The sequence below is a fragment of the Agelaius tricolor genome, unplaced genomic scaffold (assembly GCF_023055355.1).
Source record: "Agelaius tricolor isolate 1412-34295 unplaced genomic scaffold, bAgeTri1.0.p SCAF_212, whole genome shotgun sequence".
Classification (NCBI taxonomy): domain Eukaryota; kingdom Metazoa; phylum Chordata; class Aves; order Passeriformes; family Icteridae; genus Agelaius; species Agelaius tricolor.
Window position 1 is genome coordinate 1 of NW_027269472.1, and position 22,235 is coordinate 22,235.

The following is a 22,235-nucleotide window of genomic DNA, read 5'->3' on the forward strand; positions in this document are numbered from 1 at the left end:
TTTGGGGTCTCTGGGACCCCCTTTTCTAGGGGGGCTCTTTCCCCCCAGTGTTCCCGGGTGTTTCTGGCCCATTCCGGGGGGGGATTTTGGGGGATTTTGGGGGATTTTGTGGGAATTTTGGGGGGATTTTGGGGGTGGTCTCTGGGAGGATTTGGGGGCTCTTTCCCCCCAATATTCCCGGCTGTTTCTGGCCCATTCCGGGGGGGATTTTTGGGGTTTCTCTGCCCTTGGGGGGGGGGTCCAGGAGCTCCCCCAGGCATTTCCTGGGGGGGTCCCGTGGCCGCCCCCTCCCCCAACCCCCCCCGTGCCCCCCCAGGACGGCCACGAGCTCCCCCCCCCCCATCGCCTTCGACGTCGAGGCCCCCACGACGCTGCCCCCCTGCAAGGTGGGACCCCCCCCCCTTTTTATGGGGGATTTCCCCTTTTTTGGGGTCTTTTCCCCCATTTTCGGGGTCTTTTCCCCCATTTTCGGGGTCTTTTCCCCCATTTTTGGGGTCTTTTCCCCCATTTTTGGGTCTCACTGTGTCCCCCCCCCCACCGTTTTCAGGGCAGCTACTTCGGCTCCGACGACCTCAAGGCTTTGGTGCTGCGGTTCCTCCAGCAGTGAGTGCCCAAAAAAACCCCAAAAACACCCCAAAATCACCTCAAAACCCCTCCCAAAAAACCCCAAAATCACCTCAAAATCCCCAATCCCCATCCCAAAAATCCCCAAAATCACCTCAAAACCCCTCCCAAAAATCCCCCAATCCCCCATCCCAAAAAACCCCAAAATCACCTCAAAACCCCTCCCAAAAATCCCCCAATCCCTCATCCCAAAAATCCCCAAAATCTCCTCAAAACCCCTCCCAAAAAACCCCAAAATCACCTCAAAACCCTTTCCAAAAATCCCCCAATCCCCCATCCCAAAAATCCCCAAAATCTCCTCAAAACCCCTCCCAAAAATCCTCCAATCCCCCCTCCCAAAAAACCCCAAAATATCTCAAAAAAAGCCCCTCCCAAACCCCATTTTCCCCCAAAAAAATCCCTTTTTTCCCCCAAATTCCCATTTCCCTCACCCCAAACCCCATTTTTTACCCCCTAAATTCCCCTTCCTCCCCGAAATCCCATATTTTCTCCCCACATCCTATTTTTCCCCTTTTCTCCCCAAAATTCCCATTTCCCCCCATTTCCTCCTAATTCCCATTTTTATTCTGTTTTCTCCCAAAATTCCCATCTTTCCCCTGCCAAATTCCCTTTTTCCCCCAAATTCCCATTTTCCTCCAAAATCCCATTTTTTCCCCTTTTTCCCCAAAATTTCCATTTCCCCCCCACAAATCCCCCTTTTTCCCCTGTAATTCCCATTTTCCCCATAATTCCCATTTTTCCCCAAATCCCCCATTTTCCCCCCGTAATTCCATTTTTCCCCATTTTCCCCCCATTTTTACCCAAAATTCCCATTCCCGCCCCCCCAATTCCCCGTTTTTTTGTCCCAGAATTCCCATTTGTTCCCCTTTTTGCCCAAATTTGCCGTTTTTCCCTGTTTTTTCCCCATTTTCCCCAGGTATTACTCCGTGTACGACTCCAGCGACCGCCAGGGGCTCTTGGACGCCTACCACGACGGCGCCTGCTGCTCCCTGAGCATCCCCTACGGCCCCACACGCCCCCCAGGTGCCCAAAACACCCCAAAAACACCCCAAAATCACCCCAAAATAGCCCAGAATATCCCAGAATAGCAAAAACAGCCCCAAAACGGCTCAAAAATCACCAAAAACCCACCCAGAAACAGCAAAAACACCCCCAGAACAGCCCTGAGCATCCCCTATGGCCCCCACACCCACCCAGGTGCCCAAAACACCCCAAAAACACCCCAAAAACAGCCCAAAACACCTCAAAATACCCCAGAATAGCAAAACCAGCTCAAAAATCACCAAAACCAGCCCAAAATCAGCCAGAAACACCAGAAATACCCCACAAAACCACCCCAGAACAGCCCTGAGCATCCCCTACGGCCCCCACACATCCCAGGTGCCCAAAACACCCCAAAAACAGCCCAAAAAACACCCCAAAAATACCCCAAATCACCCCAAAATACCCAAAATACCCCAGAATAGCAAAAACAGCCCAAAAACGGCTCAAAAATCACCAAAAACCCGCCCAAAATCAGCCCAGAAACACCAGAAATACCCCACAAAACACCCCCAGAACAGCCCTGAGCTGTACCCAAAATACCCCAAAATAACCCAGAACCACCCCAAAATACCCCAAAATAGCAAAACCAGCCAAAACCGGCTCAAAAATCACCAAAAACCAGCCCAAAATCAGCCCAGAAACACCAAAAATACCCCACAAAACACCCCCAGAGCAGCCCTGAGCATCCCCTACGGCCCCCACACCCACCCAGGTACCCCAAAATAACCCAAAACCACCCCAAAATACCCCAGAATACCCCAAAATACCCCAGAATACCCCAAAATACCAAAACCAGCCCAAACCACCCCAAACCCAGCCAACACCAGCCCAAAAATCCTCCAAAACCACCACAAACAGCCCCAAACCCACCCCAGAAACACCCCAAAACACCAAAACCACCCCCATAATTCCCCATTAAAATCCCATTAATTCCCAATTAAATCCCCATTATTTCCCTATGAAAACTCCATTAATTCCCAATTAAAATCCCATTAATTCCCCATTATTTCCCCATTAAAGCCCCATTACAATTCCATTATTTCTTCATTAATTCCCTTTGAATTCCCAATTCAAAGCCCAATTTTCCCCCATTATTTCCCCAATAATATCCCATTATTTCCCAATTAAAACCCCATTAATTCCACATTAATTCCCCATTAATTCCCAATTAATTCCCCATTAATTCCCAATTAAAACCCCATTAATTCTCCATTAATTCCCACTTAATTCCCCATTAATTCCCAATTAATTCCCCATTAATTCCCAATTAAAACCCCATTAATTCCCCATTAATTCCCCATTAATTCCCAATTAATTCCCAATTAAAACCCCAATTTTCCCCCATTATTTCCCCAATAAAATCCCCTTAATTCCCCATTAAAACCCCATTAATTCCCAATTAATTCCCATTAATTCCCAATTAAAACCCCATTAATTCCCCATTATTTCCCCAATAATATCCCATTATTTCCCAATTAAAACCCCATTAATTCCCATTAATTCCCATTAATTCCCAATTAAAACCCCATTAATTCCCCATGAATTCCCCATTAATTCTGCATTCCAGGAACAGCCTGAACGAGTATTTCAAGGACAGCAGGAACGTGAAGAAGCTGAAGGCTGGGGGGGTTTGGGCAAATTTGGGGCTTTTTTTGGGGAGGTTTTGGGTTTTTTGGGGTTTTTTTTTGAGAACATTTGGGGAATTTTGAAGGGTTTTTTACATTAGTTTCGAGGGGTTTTTTTGGGCAGATTTTGAGGGGTTTTTGTCTTTTTTTTTAGGAGCATTTTTGGGGGGTTTTAGGAGGATTCTGGATGGGATTTAGGGAGATTTGGGGGGGGTTTAGAGGGATTTTTTGGGGATTTTAGGGGGTTTTAGGAGGATTTTTGGGGTGATTTTGGTGTTATTTTGGGGGTGATTTTTGGGGCAGATTTTGAGGGGAGTTTTTGGTGTTTTCCTGGGGATTTTTGTGGGAGTTTTAGGGCTTTGTTTGAGGTGGTTTTGGATGGGTTTTAGGGGGATTTTTGGGGCCTTTAAGGGGATTTTTTGTGTTTTTCTGGGGATTTTTGGCGCTGTTTCAGGGGATTTTTGGGGGCATTTTTGCGGGGGTTTTTGAGGAGTTTTAGGATATTTTTGGGACAATTTTGGGGGGGTTTTAGGAGGATTTTTTGGGTGATTTTAGTTTTTCTTTGGGACGATTTTTTTGGGGATTTTTGGGGGGGGGTTTAGGAGGTTTTTTGGGGCGATTTTTGTGGGGATTTTTGGGGCAGTTTTAGGGTATTTTTGGGGCGATTTTTGTGGGGATTTTGGGGTGGTTTTAGTTTTTCTCTGAGGTGATTTTTGTGGGGATTTTTTGGGGCAGTTTTAGGAGGTTTTTTGGGGCGATTTTTGCGGGGGTTTTTGAGGAGTTTTAGGATATTTTTGGGGCGATTTTTGTGGGGATTTTTGGGGCGATTTTAGGGTTTTTTGGGGCGGTTTTTGTGGGGATTTTTGGGGCAGTTTTAGGGTATTTTTGGGGTGATCTTTCTGGGGATTTTGGGGCGGTTTTAGGAGGTTTTTTGGGGCGATTTTTCTGGGGATTTTTGGGGCAGTTTTAGTTTTTCTTTGGGGCGATTTTTGTGGGGATTTTTGGGGCAGTTTTAGGATATTTTTGTGGGGATTTTTGGGGCAGTTTTAGGATATTTTTGTGGGGATTTTGGGGCAGTTTTAAGGTATCCTCGCTGTGACTTTTTCCACCATTCTGATATTCCCCCTCTCCCCGGGCAGCCATGCGCTTCAAGCTGCTCAAGCACACCCGGCTGAACGTGGTGGCGTTTCTGAACGAGCTGCCCAAGACCCAGCACGACGTCAACTCCTTCGTGGTGGACATTTGTGCCCAGACGGTGAGGGGGGCCCAGACCCGGCAATTCCCGGCAATTCCTGGCAATTCCTGGCAATTCCCGGCAATTCCTGGCAATTCCTGGCAATTCCTGGGAATTCTGGCCGCCCTGGGCCCCCCTGACCCCCCCTGTGTTCCAGAACACGCTGCTCTGCTTCACCGTCCACGGCATCTTCAAGGAAGGTCAGTGCCCCTTGCAGTTTCCTTTTTTCCTCTCTGTTTTCTCCATTCTTTTCCTATTTCTTCCCCCTTTTTTCCTATTTTTCCCTTTTCCCCTCATTTTTCTCCCTTTCTTCCTATTCTTTTTCCTCTTTTTTTTTTATCCTTTTTATTTTCCTTTTTCCCTCCTTTCCCTCTTTTTCCCTCCTTTTTTCCCTCTTTTTCTATCCTTTTTTCCTATTTTCCTCCTGTTTCTTCCTTTTTCCTTCCTTTTTCTTCCTTTTTTTTCCCTTTTCCTCCTTTCCCCTCTTTTTTCTCCTTTTTCCCTATTTTTTCCTTGTTTTCCTCTTTTCCCCTCCTTTTCTCTATTTTTCCCTCATTTTCCCTATTTTTCCCTATTTTTTCTCTTTTTTTTTTTGTCTTTTTTCTCCTTTTCCCCCCCCATTTTCTTTATTCCCCCAATTTTTTTTTTCTCCTTTTTTCCCCCTTCCCCCCCCCCCATTTTTCTCCGCACATTTTCCTTATCCCCTCTCCCATTTTTCCCCCATTTTCCCCCCATTTCTTTCCCATTTTTTTCCCCCATTTTTTTGCCCCATTTTTCCCCCATTTCTTTCCCATTTTTTTGCCCATTTTCCCCCATTTCTTTCCCATTTTTTTGCCCATTTTCCCCCATTTCTTTCCCATTTCTTTCCCATTTTTTTGCCCATTTTTCCCCCATTTCTTTCCCATTTCTTTCCCATTTTTTTGCCCCATTTTTCCCCCATTTCTTTCCCATTTCTTTCCCATTTCTTTCCCAATTCTTTCCCATTTTTTTGCCCATTTTTCCCCCATTTCTTTCCCATTTCTTTCCCATTTCTTTCCCATTTTTTTGCCCATTTTTCCCCCCATTTTCCCCCATTTCCTCACCTGCTCTCTGTGCCTGCAGTGGATGGGAAGTCCCGGGACTCTGTTCGGGCCTTCACACGGATGTTCATCGCGGTGCCGGCCGGGAACAGCGGGTCAGAGCCTCAACCCCCTGGGCCGGGGCCTAAAAACCCCCTAAACCCCCTGGATTTACCCTAAACCCCCTGGTTTTACCCTAAACCCCCTGGTCTTACCCTAAACCCCCTGTTTTTTCTCCCCTGAATCCTCTGTTTTCTCCATGCAATCCCCAATTTCTGCCCCCTTCCGAATCCTGATTTCCCCTCCTCAAATCCTCATTTCTCTCCCCTAAATCCCCATTTCTCTCCCCTAAACCCCATGTTTCCCCCCCAACCCCAAATTTTTCCCTGAAAACCTCATTTTTCCCCTTAAATCCTGATTTTTTTCCCCCAAACTCCGATTTTTCCCCAAAATCCCCATTTTCCCCCCAAACCCCCATTTTTCCTTCCCCAAACCCCATTTCTTTCCTCTAAATCTCATTTTTCCCCTCCCAAACCCCAATTTTTCCCCTCGAATCCTGATTTCCCCCAATCCCTTTCTTTTTCCCCAAACCCCAATTTTCTTTCCCCCAAACCCCACTTTTTCCCCCTCAAATCCCCAATTTTTCCCCTAAATCCCCAATTTTCCCCCCAACCCCCATTTTTCTCCCCCAATTTTTCCCCTTAAATTCCCAATTTCCCCCCTCCCAAACCCCCATTTTTCTCCCCCATTTTTTCCCCTTAAATCCCCAATTTCCCCCCTCCCAAACCCCCATTTTTCTCCCCCAATTTTTCCCCTTAAATCCCCCATTTCCCCCCCTCCCAAACCCCCATTTTTCTCCCCCAATTTTCCCCCTTAAATCCCCAATTTCCCCCCTCCCAAACCCCCATTTTTCTCCCCCATTTTTTCCCCTTAAATCCCCCATTTCCCCCCTCCCAAACCCCCATTTTTCCTTCCCCAAACCCCCATTTTTTTTCTCCCCAAACCCCACATTTTCCCCTGGAATCCCGGGGGTGTTTTATTTCCCCTCCAACCCGCGTTGCCCAGGCTGTGCATCGTGAACGACGAGCTGTTCGTGCGCGGGGCCAGCCCCGAGGAGCTGCGCAAAGCCTTCGCCCTGCCCGCCCCCACGCCCTCCTCCAGCCCCGTGCCCACCCTGACGGCCGAGCAGCAGGAGATGCTGGCGGCCTTCGCCATGCAGTCGGGCATGAACCTCGAGTGGTCCCAGAAGTGAGTACAAAATACACGAAATTCGCCCCAAAAAACCAAAAAAAATGACCCTGAAACACCCTGAAAATGGTCCGAAAATGCCTTCAAAAATCACTCAAAAATCCCTTCAAAAATGGCCCAAAAATCCCCCTGAAAATGACTCGAAAATCCCTTCAGAAGTTGCTCAAAAATCACTCCAAAAATGGCTCAAAAATCCCTTCCAAAATCGATAAAAAATCCCTTCAAAACTCATTCAAAAATTGCTCCAAAAATGGCTCGAAAATCCCTTCAAAAATGGCTCGAAAATCCCTTCTAAAAATGCCTCAAAAATCCCTTCAAAAATGGCTCAAAATTCCCCATGAAATTCAGTCAAAAATTGCTCCAAAAATGGCTCAAAATTCCTTTCTAAAATGGCTCAAAAATCCCCTAAAAATCGTGTAAAAATCCCCCCGAGCAGCAGGAGATGCTGGCGGCCTTCGCCATGCAGTCGGGCATGAACCTCGAGTGGTCCCAGAAGTGAGTCCGAAACACACGAGATTCGCCCCAAAAAACCAAAAAAAAATGACCCTGGAACACCCTGAAAATGGTCCGAAAATCCCTTCAAAAGTTGCTCAAAATTTCCCTCAAAAATCGATCAAAAATCCCTTCAAAAATCACTCAAAAAGTCCCCTGAAAATGGCTCAAAAATCCCTTCAAAAATCGATCCCAAAATCCCTTCAAAAATTGCTCCAAAAATGGCTCAAAAATCCCTTTCAAAATGGCTCAAAAATCCCTCAAAAAATGGCTCAAAAATCCCCCTGAAGATGACTCAAATATCCCTTCAAAAATGGCTCGAAAATCCCTTCCAAAAATGGCTCAAAAATCCCCATGAAATTCACTCAAAAATCCCTTCAAAAATCACTCAAAAATTCCCCTGAAAATGGCTCAAAATTCCCTTTAAAAATGCCTCAAAAATCCTTCAAAAATCACTCAAAAATCCCCATGAAATTCACTCAAAAATTGCTCCCAAAATGGCTCAAAATTCCTTTCTAAAATGGCTCAAAAATCCCCTAAAAATCGTGTAAAAATCCCCCCGAGCAGCAGGAGATGCTGGCGGCCTTCGCCATGCAGTCGGGCATGAACCTCGAGTGGTCCCAGAAGTGAGTCTGAAACACATGGAATTCGCCCCAAAAAACCAAAAAAAATGACCCTGAAACACCCTGAAAATGGTCCAAAAATGCCTTCAAAAATCACTCAAAAATCCCTTCAAAAATCGATCAAAAATCCCTTCAAAAATGGCCCAAAAATCCCCCTGAAAATGGCTCGAAAATCCCTTCAAAAATGGCTCGAAAATCCCCCTGAAAATGACTCGAAAATCCCTTCAGAAATTTGCTCAAAATTCCCTTCAAAAATGGCTCAAAATTCCCTTCAAAAATGGCTCAAAAATCCTCCTGAAAATGGCTCAAAAATCCCTTCAGAAATTTGCTCAAAAATCACTCCAAAAGTGGCCCAAAAATTGCTCCACATTCCCTTCAAAAACAGCTCAAAGGTGGCTCAAAATTCCCTTCAAAAATGGCCCTAAAAATCCCCCTGAAAATGGCTCAAAATTCCCTTCAAAAATGGCCCTAAAAATCCCCCTGAAAATGGCTCAAAATTCCCTTCAAAAATGGCCCTAAAAATCCCCCTGAAAATGGCTCGAAAATCCCTTCAAAATCACTCAAAAATTCCCCTGAAAATGGCTCAAAATTCCCTTCAAAAATGGCTCAAGGAACACCCAAAAATCCTTAAAAATTCCCTAAAAATCCCTCCAAAAAATCTGAGGAATCTCCCCAAGAATCCCCCTGAATAAGCCTGAAAATCCCTCAGAAAAAACCCCAAAAATCCCTCTAAAAAAATCCTAAAGTAACCCCAAAATCCGCCTGGTGTTTCTCAGGTGCCTCCAGGACAACGACTGGGATTACGGCCAGGCCGGCCAGGTCTTCACCCAGCTCAAGGTCAGCTTTTCCCCATTATTACCCCCATTTTTCCCCTTTATTTTCCCTGTTATTTTCCTGTTATTCCCCATTCTTTCCCGTTCTCACCCCATTATTTCGTGTTATTTCCCCATTCTCACCCACTTTTTCCTGTTATTTCCTGTTATTTTCCCATTTTTCCCCGTTCTCACCCCATTTTTTCCCTTTATTTCCCCGTTATTTCCCGTTTTTCCTGGTTTTCACCCCATTTTCCCATTTTTTTCCCGTTATTCCCGCCCCAGCTGGAAGGGAAGATTCCGGAAGTCGCTTTTCTCAAGTGAACGTTGGAGCTCCCCGCCCCCTCCCCGGGCCCCGGTCCCGTGTTCGAGTCCTTTCGATGCCCCCGAGTTTTGTAAATAAACCGATCGATTATTGATTATTGATTAATTAATTATTAATTGCTGATTATTAATTATTGCCCGCGGCGCCTTTAAGGGGGGGGGGGCGATAAGGGCAGGGCGGGAACGCGACAGCAAAAAAGATGGCGGCGAGGGTGAGGCGGAATCTGATTGGTTGATTCGGAATTAGCGCCACAGCCCATTGGCTGAGCCGCTACGTGCAATCTGATTGGCTGCAACTCCTCTCTCGCCGCATCCGATTGGCTGATGCGCTGCGTGCCCCGGAAGTGCCGCTCTGCGTGCCCCGGAAGTACCGGCGGCCGCCCGGCATGGCGGCGCGGGCGGCGCTGGAGGTGGCGGCGGCGGCGGCGGCGCGGGACGTGGTTCTGTACGAGCACGACCGTGGCCGCTTCTTCCGCCTCGTGGGGCTCTTCTGCGCCAGCCAGGGCCTCTTCTGGGCCTACCTGGCGCACTTCGCCTTCACCGCGCTGCGCCCGGTGCCCGCTCCCGCTACCGGTGCCGGTGCCGATGACCCGCTGCGCCCCCGCGACAACAAATGGCGCTTTGGGTTCACGGCGTCCTGCCTCACCGTCGGTATCGAGGGAGCGGGACCGGGGGGGAACCGGGAGAGGGACCGGGGACACACAGGGGTCACTCCAGGGTCACACCCGGGGCAGGGGAAGGGCACCAGGGCTGTCACCGGATGTGGGGGGCCGGGACTGAGATGGAAGCGGGGGAAACCGGGACTGAACCGGGATTGGGGCGGGGGGAACCGGGACTGAACCGGGCTCGGGGAAGGGCACCGGGACTAAATTGGGCTCGGCGGAGGGGACCGGGGCTCACACCGGGGCTCAGGGGAGTGAACCGGGGTCGCACCGGGTACGGGGGGAGGACACCAGGGCTCTCACGGGCGGGGTCGGTTCCCCCGTTGCCATGCCCACGGTTTCCCCGGTCTCTCCGGTGCCCAGGCTCGCTGACGGTGGCCGCGGGCTGGCTGCTGCCGCTGCGCTCGGTGGCGCGGCTGACGCTGCTGCGGGGCGGGGCCGCCGTGACCATCGGGACCCCGGGGCCGCTCGGCATCGGGCACCGGACGCTGACGGTGCCGCTCCGGGACGTGAGCGGCGCCGCCCACCGGAGCGAGGCCGCGGCCGCGGTGCCCATCCGGGTCCGGGGCCGCCCGTTCTTCTTCCTGATGGACAAACGGGGAAACCTCCGGGAACCGCGGCTCTTCGATGTCACCGTGGGGGCGGCCAGGAAGCTCTAGGGACACTGGGACACCGGGGGGACACCGGGACATGGAGGGGACCCTGGGGGGACACCGGGACAACGGGGACATGGGGAGGACATGTGGTGGTGGCACCTCCTGTCACCCAGTGTCACCTGACGTCACCTGCTGTCACCTGTGGTCACCTGTGGTCCCCCGGTGTTCCCTCCCACCCCCCTACAGCACGGCCGTGGGGACAGCGCCGTTGTCCCAGCCTGTCCCAAACTGTCCCAAACTGTCACAAATTGTCCCCTGTGATCCCCAAAATAAATTGGGGACCCCCCCTCTCTCTGAGGAGGGGATTTTTGGGGGTCCCCACCAGGATTTTGTCACTTTTGTCACTTTGTGTCACCCCGCAAACCCTGGGACCATCGTTTTGGAGGGGGGGATTTGGGGTCTCACCTGTCCTGGGGGGGAATTTGGGGTCACGAGGGGCCAATTTGGGGTTTTTGGGGTTATTTTGGGGGTCCCCCGGCTCCGTGGTGGGGAAGGTGGGACCCCAATGGGGACAACGGCGAGGGCGGGGCAGCGCGAATGCAAATGAGCAGCCGGATAATTAACATATTATCATGGAGGGGCGGGGCTTGCGCGGTAAGGGCGCGGTTATGCTAATCAAACCGTAAATGGTAAAGGGGCGGGGAGAATGCAAATAAAGAGGCGCAGTCGGCCAATCGCGTTGCGAGGCGGGGAAAAGGCAATGGGCGGGGTTATAATAGATCGGTTTGCATAAGGAGGCGGTGTTATGCAGATTAAGGAGCCGCCACGGGCGAACGGCATGCTGGGATGATTTTTTGGGGGAGAATTTCGGAGTTTTTGGGGGTCTGATCTTGCGGGACGCGAGAGGAAAGTGCGGGATGAGCTGGGAAAAGAGGCCGGGAACGGGAGGTGAAGGCAGCGAGCGCGGCGCGGGGGCGGCCGTGAGGTGCGGGCGGGCCGGGCGGGGCCGGGAGCGGCGCTGGGGCGCTGGGCCGGTATCGCTTCTCGGCCTTTTGGCTAAGATCAAGTGTAGTATCTGTTCTTATCAGTTTAATATCTGATACGTCCTCGATGAGAGGACTTTATATTAAACGGATTTTTGGGCTCGGGAGTTGGACCCGGAGCTTGCTCCCTCCGCTCCGCGTATCGTCCCGGTATTGCAGTGCCTCCGGGAACGGTGCACCCCATACCGGGGACGTCTGAATGGTGAAAGATAGAATTAAATAATATAAGATATTTAATTTCTAAATTATCATCGGGGTTCATTAGCCGGATTTCGCTCAGTTCCGTACCAAAATGGCCCCGCAGGATTTCATGAAGAGTCTGAACTCGCCGCCCTCGCGTCCCCTCGCAGCGCGCCGCAAAATGGCGGCTCGTTCCTCGCGCTGCTTCCTGAGGTTAAACTCCCTCATGTCGCCACTTCCAGCGTAAAATTGGAGTTTTGTGTGGGGTAATAATAAACATTTATAATGTTTAAAGTGTGTTAAAGGAGATTTGAAGTGTTTTATTGAATGAATCCGTAGGGGGAGGTAGGAACAGCAAGGGGGGGACTACGCGGGTTTCCTGAGGGGAAGGCGGCCCGGTCTCCGTCTCTGCGCTTCTTACGCGGCGCTCCCAATTTCAAACTGAACAAATCTCGTCTATTTTCTGTATTTTACACATTTTTAACCCTTTCCTCCCTCCCACCCCCACCAGCGCACCGCGCGCTCTCCCCCCTTCATCCACCGAAACAAAATGGCGGCGGCGCGGCGGGGCGGGAAACTGCGCGTGAGGAGAGGGCCTCCCCTTCACCCCCATCCGCCAATCGGAGCGCGACTTTTCGCCGTCGCCGGGCAGAACAGCGCGGCCGGGGCCAATCAGAAAATCCGAGCGGCTGGCGCGGGCCGCGCGCGGGGAGGGAAGGAAGGAGGGGAAGCGGCGGAGCCGCCGCCACACTCGCAGCGACCGTTGCGCACGTAGGTGGGGCTGAGGGGGAAACGGGGGGGGAGAACAGCGGTGACAGGCGCCTGCGCGCGGCGCCAGCAGCCGGGCCCCGCGCAATGCGCCGCGCCTGCGCGGTGATGCGGCGCGGGCGGGGTTTGGGTGCGGCGCGCAGGCGCGGCGCATGCGCGGAAGGGGGCGGCGCGCGGCGCGCGGGGGGGCGCGGCTGAGGGGCGGCGGCGGCGCAGGCGACGGCTGAGGCGGCGGCGGCGGCGGGGAGCGGGACGGGCCCGGCCGATCGCTCCGCGCTCCGGCCGCCCCCCTCCCCGCGCCAGCGGCGGCGGCCCCGCCTCGCGCTCTCGCTCGCTTCTCCCCTTCTCCCCCCCCCCACCCCTCTCCCGTCCCTTCTCCGCCCCCTTCCTTCCGCCCCTTCCCTCCCTCAGTCCCCGCCCCGCGGCCTCAGGCCCGGCCCGGCCTCGCGCTCCGGCCTCGGCGCCGCCCGCCTCAGCGCGCCCGCGCTTCCGCTTCCCTTCCCCCCCCCCGCCCCGCGGCCCCTTCCCCCCCCCCCTTCCCCACACACCGGCCCCGCCATGGACGTGAAGCGGCTGAAGGTGACCGAGCTGCGGGCCGAGCTGGGCCCGGCGCGGCCTGGACGCCCGCGGGCTGAAGGTGGAGCTGGCGCAGCGGCTGCAGGAGGCCCTGGACGCCGAGATGCTGGCGGCGGGGCCCGAGGAAGGCGGCGGCGGCGGCGGCCGGGGGGAGGCCCGGCCGCGGCCGCCTCGAGCTGCGCAGGGGAAGCGGGGGCCGGCGGGAGGCCCAGGCGGGCGGCCCCACGGAGGGGATGAGGAGGAGGAGGAGGAGGAGGAGGAAGAGGAGGAGGAGGAGGAAGAGGAGGAGGAGGAGGACGAGGAAGCGCTGCTCGCCGATGAGGACGAAGCGGCCGCCGCGGCCCCCGAGGCGGCCCGGCCCAGCCCGGCCCCCCGGGGAGGAGGAGGAGGAGGAGGAGGAGGAAGAGGAGGCGGCCCCGGCCGAGCCCGCGGGGTCGGAGCCGCCGCAGCCGCCGCAGGAGGAGGGAGCGGCGGCCGCGGTCGAGGCTGAGGCGGCCGAGGGAGGCGGAGGCGGCGGCGGCGGCGGCTGTGAACGGGGCCGAGCGGCCGCCGGAGGAGGCGCCCAGCGGGGATGAAGCGGCCGCGGCTGAGGCCAAGGAGGAGGAGGCGGCGGCGGGTGAGCGAATGGGGGAGAGACGGGACCGGGGGGGAACGGGAAAGGAACCACCGGGAGCCGGGATCCCCAGAACGGGAAAAGAACCCCGAGGTTCTCGTGAGGGATCGGGAAAGGAACCCTCGGAACAGGGAATGGGACCCAGAACTGGCAAAAGAACCCCGAGATCCTCGTGAGGGGACCGGGAAAGGAAACTCGGAAATCGGGAACGAGATCCCCAGAACCGGGAAAAGAACCCCGAGATCTGCGGGAGGGGAACCGGGAAAGGAACCACCAGAACCGGGAGCGGGAGGGGAACCGGGAAAAGAACCCCGAGATCCTTGTGAGAGAACCGGGAAAGGAACCCTCAGAACCGGGGACGGGAGGGGAACCGGGAATAGAACCCCAGAACCGGGAAAAGAACCCCGAAATCCTCGGAGGGATCCGAAAAATTGGGGAAAGAACCCTCGGATCTTTGTGAGGGAACCGGGACCGGAAAAGAACCTTGGGATGCTCGGGAAAAATCCCAAAAACCGGGAAAAAAAAATCCGGAAAACCGGGAGCAAACCGGGAAAGGCCCCGAGTCTCGGGATGGACCCCTCACAAAATTCCCGTTTTGCCCTCAAAATCCCGATTTTGGTCCCATCCCCGGATTTTTGGGGGATAAAGTTCGCGATAAACCCGGGATGAAGTCGAGATAAAATCGCGATAAAATCGCGATAAAATCTCCAAATTCCCCACAGGGAAAATCGGGATTTGAGGGGGGAAAAAAGCGGGAAAAATTCGAATTCAAAGAGATTTTTGTGAAACCGCGGCTGAGGGGAAATCAATGGAATTCCTGGAATTGGGCAATTCTGAGTTGGGTTTGGGGAAAATTGTGAGGGAAAAGTTGGGGAAAATTCGGGTTTTTAAGGGAGAAATTTGCGATAGGGGAAAATTCGGTTTAGGAATGAAAAACGTGTGGATTTTTGTGGGGGTTTGGGGGGGAAAAATCCGGATTTTTGTGGGTTTCTGAGGGAAAAAATCTCTGTTTTGAGGAGAAAATTTGGAATTTGGAGAAATAATCTGGGGGCAAAGTGTTGGGAAAATTGGGGGATTTGTTTTAAGGAGAAATCTCTGGGTTTGGGAAAAATTTTGGGATTTTTGAGGGGAAAATTGTGATTTCTGAGGGAAAATCTCGATTTTTAAAGAAAAATTGTGATTTTTGAGAGCAAAACCTGCATTTTTGAGGGGGAAATTTGGACATTTTCAGGGAAAATCCTGATTTTTGATGGAGAAATTCTGATTCTGGGAAGATTTCTGGAGGTTGGAATCACCTGGAACAGAATTTTATTGGGATTAAAGTGGAATTATTCCTGGTTTTGTCCCAAACTTTGATTTTTATGGGATTACAGCTGGAAAATTTCCATTTTGGGACATTGGAAAAATACAAAAACTTGGATTTCATGGGAATTTTTCTAAACCTTGGATTTTCAGGAATTTTTTGGCCAAACAAGGGGAAAATTGGGATTTTTTTGTGTTTTCATGGATTTTCTTGTTGGATTTATTAATTTTTAATTGGGATTTTCCAGTTTTCTGTGAATCAATGGATTCTGAGCCAGAATTTTTCCTTTTTCCATGAAAAATCCAGGGAATTTTACATTTTTAAAGGATTTTAAGCATTTTTGTGGCTTTTTTAACCATTCCAGATGGGAAAATTCATTCAAACTCCAAGAATTTCTGGAATTTTTTAACTTATTCATTTTAAGAACAAAATCTGAATTTTAGGCATTTTTCACCACTCTAAAAAACTGGGAAAATCCAAGATCCACATGGAATGCTTTGATTTAGTGGATTTTCAAGGAAAACATCTGAATTTTAACCAAATTTCAACCTTCAAAACCTGAAAAATCCATTCAAGCTCCAAGATTTTGATGGAATATTTCCCTTTAATTTGATTTTTAAGCAAAGAACCCCAAATTTCAACAAATTTTTGTCACTCTGATAGTTGAAAATTCATTAAAATTCTGAAATTTCCTAGGAAAATGCTTTAATTTACTTTAAAGGAAAAAAATTGGGATTTTAACCAATCTTTGATCTTCTGAAGGAAAGGAATCCATTCAACCTTTGGCATTTCCATGGAAGATTCAGTTTTAATTGGACTTTTAGGGCAAAAAAAAAAGGAAATAAATCCAAAATTTAACCCTTTTATCCCCTGGAAAAATGGAAATAAATCCAAATTTTAACCCTTTTATCCCTGGAAAAATGGAAACAAATCCAAATTTTAACCCTTTTTTCCCCAGAAAATGGAAATAAATTCCGATTTTTCCCCGGGAAAAGCCAGAATTCCTCACTGGGTCTCAGTGTTTGTGTTCCCATGTAAACCCCGGGTGTTCTGGTACAAAATCAGGAATTTGTTCCATGTAAATCCTGGATATTTTGGTACAAAATCAGGAAATTTTCCCCATATAAACCCCGATATTTTGGTACAAATTCCCCATATTCTGGTACAAATTCCCCCAGTATTTTGGTACAAATTCCCCCAATATTCTAGTACAAAATCAGGAATTTTTTCCCATGTGAATCCCGGATATTCTGGTACAAATTCCCCTGGGTATTTTGGTACAAAATCAGGAATTTGTTCCCATATAAACCCCGATATTTTGGTACAAAATCAGGAATTTTTTCCATGTGAATCCCGGATATTCTGGTACAAATTCCCCCAATATTCTGGTACAAATTCCCCATATTTTGGTACAAAATCAGGAATTTGTTCCCATATAAACTCCAATATTTTGGTACAAATCCCCCATATTCTGATACAAATGCCCCGATATTCTGGTACAAAATCAGGATTTTTTCCCATGTAAACCCTGGCTATTCTGGTTACAAAATCAGGATTTTTTCCCATGTAAATCCTGGCTATTCTGGTACAAAATCAGGATTTTTTTCCCATGTAAATCCTGGCTATTCTGGTACAAAATCAGGATTTTTTCCCATGTAAATCCTGGCTATTCTGGTACAAAATCAGGATTTTTTCCCATGTAAATCCTGGCTATTCTGGTACAAACCCCCCCGTTCCGTGCCCCCAGGGGAGGAGGAGGCCAAGGCCAAGGCTGAGGCCGAGCGCCGGGGGCTGAAGCGGCTGCGGGACGAGAAGGACGAGCACGGCCGGGCCTGGCACGAGTTCCGCGAGGAGGCCTACAACAGCCGGTGGGGAAAAAGGGGGATTTATGGGGGATTTATGGGGGCATTTATGGGGCATTTATGGGGGATTTATGGGGGATTCGGGGGGATTCTGGGCACTGGGGACATCTGGGAATTAGCTGGGATTGTTTCTGATTTTTTCCAGAATTTTTGGGAATTTTTTTTCTGATTTTTTCCGGAATTTTTTGGAATTTTTTTCTGATTTTTTTCAGAATTTTTTTGAATTTTTTTCTGAATTTTTTTGAATTTTTTCTGATTTTTTTTCAGAATTTTTTGGAATTTTTTCTAATTTTTTTCAGATTTTTTTTTTAATTTTTTTTCAGATTTTTTTCAGATTTTTTTCTGACTTTTTCTGATTTTTTCAGATTTTTTCTGATTTTTTTTCTGTTTTTTTTTTTTCCAGAATTGTTCAGATTCTTTCCGATTTTTTCCAGAAGTTTTCTGACTCTTTCCTGATTTTTTTTTAAATTTTGTCTGATTGTTTTTCCTGACTTTTATCCAGAATATATCTGATTTGTTTTGAATTCTTTTGAATTTCTTTCTGATTTTTTTCTGATTTTTTAAAATTTTTTCTATTTTTTTTCTGATTTTCATTAGAATTTTCAGAATATTTTCTGATTATTTTCTGCCGAATTTTTGAATTCTTTCTAATTAGTTTCTGATTTTTTTTTCCTGGATTTTTTCTCAAAAATTTTCAGAATTTGTTCAGATTTTTTCCTGTTTCTTTTTTCAATTTGTTTGGAATTATTTCTAATTATTTTCTGATTTTTTAAATTTTTTTTTTCTGGGTTTTTTTCAGAATTTTTCTGCCTTTTTTTTCTGGGTTTTTTCCATAATTTTTTCCGATATTTTTGGAATTTTTTTGGAATTTCTTCTGATTTTCCCCTGATCTTTTTCTGAATTATTTTATGATTTATTTTCCAGAGAAATTCCCACTCTGGATCTGGGATTTCCCAAACTTTGCCATTCCCACCCCAGAATTTTGGGTTTTTCCCCCAAATTTTACCATTCTCACCCCAGAATTTTGGGTTTTTCCCCAAATTTGCCATTCCCACCCCAGAATTTTGGGGTTTTTCCCCCAAATTTTACCATCCCACCCCAGAATTTTGGGTTTTTCCCCAAACTTGCCCATTCCCACCCCAGAATTTTGGGTTTTTCCCCAAACTTGCCATTCCCACCCCAGATTTTTGGGATTTTTCCCTAAATTTCCCATTTCCCCCCCCAGGTCGAAGTCGCCGCCGCCGCCCGAGGAGGAGCCCCCGGAGGGGGAGGAGGACGAGGCCCGGGTGATCCTGGACACCTGTGAGGGACGGGGGGATTGGGGGATTTGGGGATTTGGGGAGAAATTCGGGGATTTTGGGATAAATTCCGGGATTTTGGGTAAAAATTCTGGGATTTTGGGGTAAAAATTCTGGGATTTTGGGGAGAAATTCTGGGATTTTGGGGGTAAAAATTCTGGGATTTTGGGGATAATCTCTGGGATTTTGGGTAACAGTTTGGGGATTTTGGGATAAATTCTGGGATTTTAGGAAACAATTCGGGGATTTTGGGGATAAATTCTGGGATTTTGGGGATAAATTCTGGGATTTTTGGATAAATTCCGGGATATTGGGGATAAATTCCAGGATTTTGGGTAAAAATTCTGGGATTTTGGGGAGAAATTCTGGGATTTTTGGGGATGAATTCTGGGATATTTGGGATAAATTTTGGAATTTTGTGATAAATTCTGGGATTTTTGTCTTGTTTTCAAGGATTTGAGCTGGGATTTGGGGATAAATTCTGGGATTTTGGAGATAAATTCTGGGATTTGGGTAAAAATTCTGGGATTTTGGGATAAATTCTGGGATATTGGGGATAAATCCTGGGATTTTGGGATAAATCCTGGGATTTTTGTCCCAATTTGTGGGATTTGAGCCGCGATTTCTGCCAGAATTTTGGGATTTGAGCTGGAATTTCGGGATTTCTGCTGGAATTTCGGGATCTTTGCCCTGATTTCACGGATTTCTGCCGGAATTTCAGGATTTTTGCCCGGATTTCACAGATTTTTGCCGTTCTTTCCCCCCAGACACGTCGGACCTGCAGTTCCGGGCCAGCCGGGACCGTTACGGGGGGCAGCCGCTGTTCCACGAGCGCTTCCCGGGGCTCTGGGCCGGGGCCCGCAGCACCCACGGGGTCCGGCAGGGCCGCGTCTGCTTCCAGGCCAAGGTGGGCATGGAAATGGGGGAAAAATGGGGAAAAATGGGGGTAAAATGGGGAAAAAACCAGCAAAATATGGGGGGGAATGGATGGGTCTGCTTCCAGGCCAAGGTGGGCATGGAAATGGGGGAAAACAGCAAAAAACAGGGAAAAAACAGCAAAAAAATGGGGGGAGAATGGACGGGTCTGCTTCCAGGCCAAGGTGGGCAGGGGAAAAAATGGGGGAAAAATGGGGAAAAATGGGGAAAAAACAGCAAAAAATGGGGGCAATGGACGGGTCTGCTTCCAGGCCAAGGTGGGCATGGAAAATGGGGGAAAAATGGGGGAAAATGGGGGTAAAATGGGGGCAATGGATGGGTCTGCTTCCAGGCCAAGGTGGGCATGGAAATGGGGGAAAAATGGGGGAAAATGGGGGTAAAATGGGGGCAATGGATGGGTCTGCTTCCAGGCCAAGGTGGGCATCAAAAATGGGGAAAAACAGCAAAAAATGGGGAAAAACCAGCAAAAAAGGGGGGGAATGGACGGGTCTGCTTCCAGGCCAAGGTGGGCATGGAAATATGGGGGAAAATGGGGAAAAAATGGGGAAAAATGGGGGGGAATGGACGGGTCTGCTTCCAGGCCAAGGTGGGCAGGAAAATATGGGGCAAAACAAGAGGAAAATGGGGAAAAAACAGTAAAAAAATGGGGGGAATGGACGGGTCTGCTTCCAGGCCAAGGTGGGCATCAAAATATGGGGGAAAAACAGCAAAAAACAGGGAAAAAACAGCAAAAAATGGGGGGAATGGACGGGTCTGCTTCCAGGCTGAGGTGGGGGGAAAGGGGGGGAAATGAGAAAAATTGGAGGGAAAATGGAGAAAAAAAAGGGGGGGAAAAAGAGGGGGAAAATGGGGGATGATGGGGGGAAATGCAAAAACACCAGGAGGAAATGGGGAAAAAACAGGGAAAAAAATCGGGGCAAAAATGGCAACAAACAGGGAAAAACCAGGGCAAAAATGGGGAAAAAAACAGGGTTAAAATGGGGCAAAAATGTTTTTCTTTGTGGTTTTAGGGGGATTTTGGGTGAGTTTGGGGATTTTTGGGAGTGTTCAGGGTTTCCCAGGGGGGTTCAGGGATATTTTGGCACAGTGTGAGAGGCTTTGGGTGCCTGTTTGGGGTTTTTGCTGCCTCTCTGAGCAGATTTTGGCTCTGGTGGGAGTTCCTGGGGTTTCTGCTGCTGCTCTCTCCCTTTCCCGTCCCCATTCCGAGGTTTTCCTGCTCCCAAATCCCAAATTTCCCCCGCAGGTGTCTCAGACCCTCCCGGGCAAGGAGGGCAGCTCGGAGGTGCCGCTGCTCAGGGTGGGCTGGTCCGTGGACTTCTCCCACTCCCAGCTGGGTGAGCCCAAATCCGCTCAGATTCACCCCAAAATCTGGCCCCAAATCTGCTCAGATTCACCCCAAAATCCACCCCAAAATCCGGCCCCCAAATCCGCTCAGATTCACCCCAAAATCCGGCCCCAAATCCACCCCAAAATCCGGCCCCAAATCCGCTCAGATTCACCCCAAAATCCACCCCAAAATCCGGCCCCAAATCCGCCCAAATTCACCCCAAAATCCGGCCCCAAATCCGCTGAAATTCACCCCCAAAATCCACCCCAAAATCCGGCCCCCAAATCCGCTCAAATTCACCCCAAAATCCACCCAAATCCGCCCAAATTCACCCCAAAATCCGGCCCCAAATCCGCTCAGATTCACCCCAAAATCCAGCCCCAAATCCGCTCAGATTCACCCCAAAATCCACCCCAAAATCCGGCCCCAAATCCGCCCAAATCCACCCCAAAATCCAACCCAAAATCCAGCCCCAAATCGCTCAAATCCACCCCAAAATCCGGCCCCAAATCCACCCCAAAATCCAGCCCCAAATCCGCCCAAATCCACCCCAAAATCCAACCCAAAATCCGGCCCCAAATCCACCCCAAAATCCAACCCAAAATCCGGCCCCAAATCCGCCCAAATCCACCCCAAAATCCACCCCAAATCCACCCCGAAAATCCAGCCCCCAACTCCAGCCCCAAATCCCTCGATCCAGCCCCAAAATCCCCTTTTTTACCTCAAAATCCCCTTTTTTGCCCAAAATCTCCTTTTTTGCCCCAAAATCCCCTTTTTTGCCCAAAATCCCCTTTTTTGCCCCAAAATCCCCTTTTTTGCCCAAAATCTCCTTTTTCTGTCCCGTTCCAGGGGAGGATGAATTTTCCTACGGCTTCGACGGGCGGGGGGCTGAAGGTGGAAAATGGAAAATTTGAGGAATTTGGGGAAAGTTTTGGAGAAAACGACGTCATCGGCTGCTTCGCGGTGAGAGGGGAAAAAACGGGGAAAAAACAGGGAAAAATGGGAAAAATGGGGAAAAATGGGGAAAAATCAGGAGACTGCTGGGGAGGAACCTGGGGAAAGCCTGAAAAATGGGGAAAATCAGGAAAAAAACTGGGAAAATCAGGGAAAAAACTGGGAAAAATGGGGGAAGATCAGGGAAAAAACGTGGGGAAAATACGGGGAAAAATCTGGGAAAAAATAGGAGAAAAAATCAAGAATAAAATGGGATAAAATTGGGAAATTAATGGGAAAAATTAGGAAAAAAACGGGTAAAGTCTGGAAAAAAAAAAAGGGAAAAATCAGGATGCAAAAGGGGGGGAAATTAGGGGAAAAGAAGCTGGAAAATTAGGACAAAAAGGGGAAATATCAGGGAAAAATAAAGAGAATAATCAGGGGAAAATAAGGATAAAAACAGGGGGGGAAAAAAGGAGAAAAATTGGGGAAAATAGAGGAGAGAAATGAGGAATAAAATGGGAAAAATCAGGGAGAAAAAAAGGGAGAAAAATTAGGGGAAAAATGGGGGAGAAATTAGAAAACAAATGGGTAAAAAATTGGGGAAAATCAGGGGGGAAAGGGGAAAAATCAAGAAAAAAATGAGAAAAATTAGGAAAAAATAGGAAAAAAAACAGGAAAAAAGGAGAAAAATCAAGAAAAATGGGAAAAAATTAGGGAAAAAGTAGGGAAAAATGGAAAAAATACAGAAAAATTAGGGGGGGGGGGAAAGGGGAAAAATCAGGGGGAAAAGGAGAAAAATCAGGAAAAATGGCAAAAACTTAGGGGAAAAAAAAAAGGGAAAAATGGAAAAAAAAAACCCAGAAAAATTAGGAGAGAAAAAGGAGAAAAAATCAGGGGAAAATAGGAGAGAAATCAGATAAAATGGCAAAAAATTAGAGGAAAAACAGGGAAACAATGGAAAAAAAAGGAGAAAAATTAGGGGAAAAATTGGGGGAAATCAGGGAAAAAGGGGAAAAATCAGTGGAAAAAAGAGAAAAATCAGGGGGAAAAA

General features: G+C 49.0%; 3 protein-coding genes, 1 long non-coding RNA gene and 1 other non-coding gene across 5 annotated transcripts; all 5 read left to right on the plus strand.

Annotated features, from left to right (window-relative positions):
• The first annotated feature begins 141 nt into the window (after positions 1–141).
• Positions 142–3,430, plus strand: LOC139587239 (uncharacterized). Its single transcript, XR_011678346.1, has 4 exons — positions 142–386; positions 548–603; positions 1,541–1,647; positions 3,236–3,430. It is a non-coding gene; the product is annotated as an uncharacterized lncRNA (long non-coding RNA).
• Positions 3,431–3,898: 468 nt separating this feature from the next.
• LOC139587238 (nuclear RNA export factor 1-like) lies at positions 3,899–9,194 on the plus strand. Its single transcript, XM_071421308.1, has 6 exons — positions 3,899–4,548; positions 4,685–4,727; positions 5,629–5,701; positions 6,651–6,833; positions 8,725–8,785; positions 9,046–9,194. The coding sequence occupies exons 1-6, from the start codon at positions 4,435–4,437 to the stop codon at positions 9,082–9,084; spliced, it is 513 nt and encodes a 170-aa protein (XP_071277409.1). The 5' UTR covers positions 3,899–4,434; the 3' UTR covers positions 9,085–9,194.
• Positions 9,195–9,424: 230 nt separating this feature from the next.
• TMEM223 (transmembrane protein 223) lies at positions 9,425–10,729 on the plus strand. Its single transcript, XM_071421307.1, has 2 exons — positions 9,425–9,735; positions 10,110–10,729. Exons 1-2 carry the CDS (start codon positions 9,471–9,473, stop codon positions 10,403–10,405), a joined length of 561 nt encoding a protein of 186 aa, XP_071277408.1. The 5' UTR covers positions 9,425–9,470; the 3' UTR covers positions 10,406–10,729.
• Positions 10,730–11,378: 649 nt separating this feature from the next.
• On the plus strand, positions 11,379–11,569 carry LOC139587240 (U2 spliceosomal RNA). The gene has a single exon (XR_011678347.1). It is a non-coding gene; the product is annotated as a U2 spliceosomal RNA (small nuclear RNA).
• Positions 11,570–12,531: 962 nt separating this feature from the next.
• LOC139587236 (heterogeneous nuclear ribonucleoprotein U-like protein 2) lies at positions 12,532–21,726 on the plus strand. The gene is given in 10 exon segments (XM_071421306.1): positions 12,532–12,939; positions 12,941–13,282; positions 13,284–13,430; positions 13,432–13,525; positions 16,573–16,693; positions 17,913–17,989; positions 18,753–18,892; positions 20,165–20,255; positions 21,098–21,132; positions 21,134–21,726. Coding segments are annotated over 10 exon segments (1,422 nt in total). The 5' UTR covers positions 12,532–12,891; the 3' UTR covers positions 21,461–21,726.
• The last annotated feature ends 509 nt before the right edge of the window (positions 21,727–22,235 follow it).

Excerpts from the sequence above, each read along its gene's own strand:
- LOC139587238 (XM_071421308.1), top strand. The coding sequence starts at position 4,435 with ATGCGCTTCAAGCTGCTCAAGCACACCCGGCTGAACGTGGTGGCGTTT. Across the intron at positions 5,702-6,650 it reads GTGCCGGCCGGGAACAGCGG|GCTGTGCATCGTGAACGACG; the intron begins GTCAGAGCCTCA and ends CGCGTTGCCCAG. Across the intron at positions 6,834-8,724 it reads AACCTCGAGTGGTCCCAGAA|GTGCCTCCAGGACAACGACT; the intron begins GTGAGTACAAAA and ends GGTGTTTCTCAG.
- TMEM223 (XM_071421307.1), top strand. The coding sequence starts at position 9,471 with ATGGCGGCGCGGGCGGCGCTGGAGGTGGCGGCGGCGGCGGCGGCGCGG. Across the intron at positions 9,736-10,109 it reads GGCGTCCTGCCTCACCGTCG|GCTCGCTGACGGTGGCCGCG; the intron begins GTATCGAGGGAG and ends TCCGGTGCCCAG.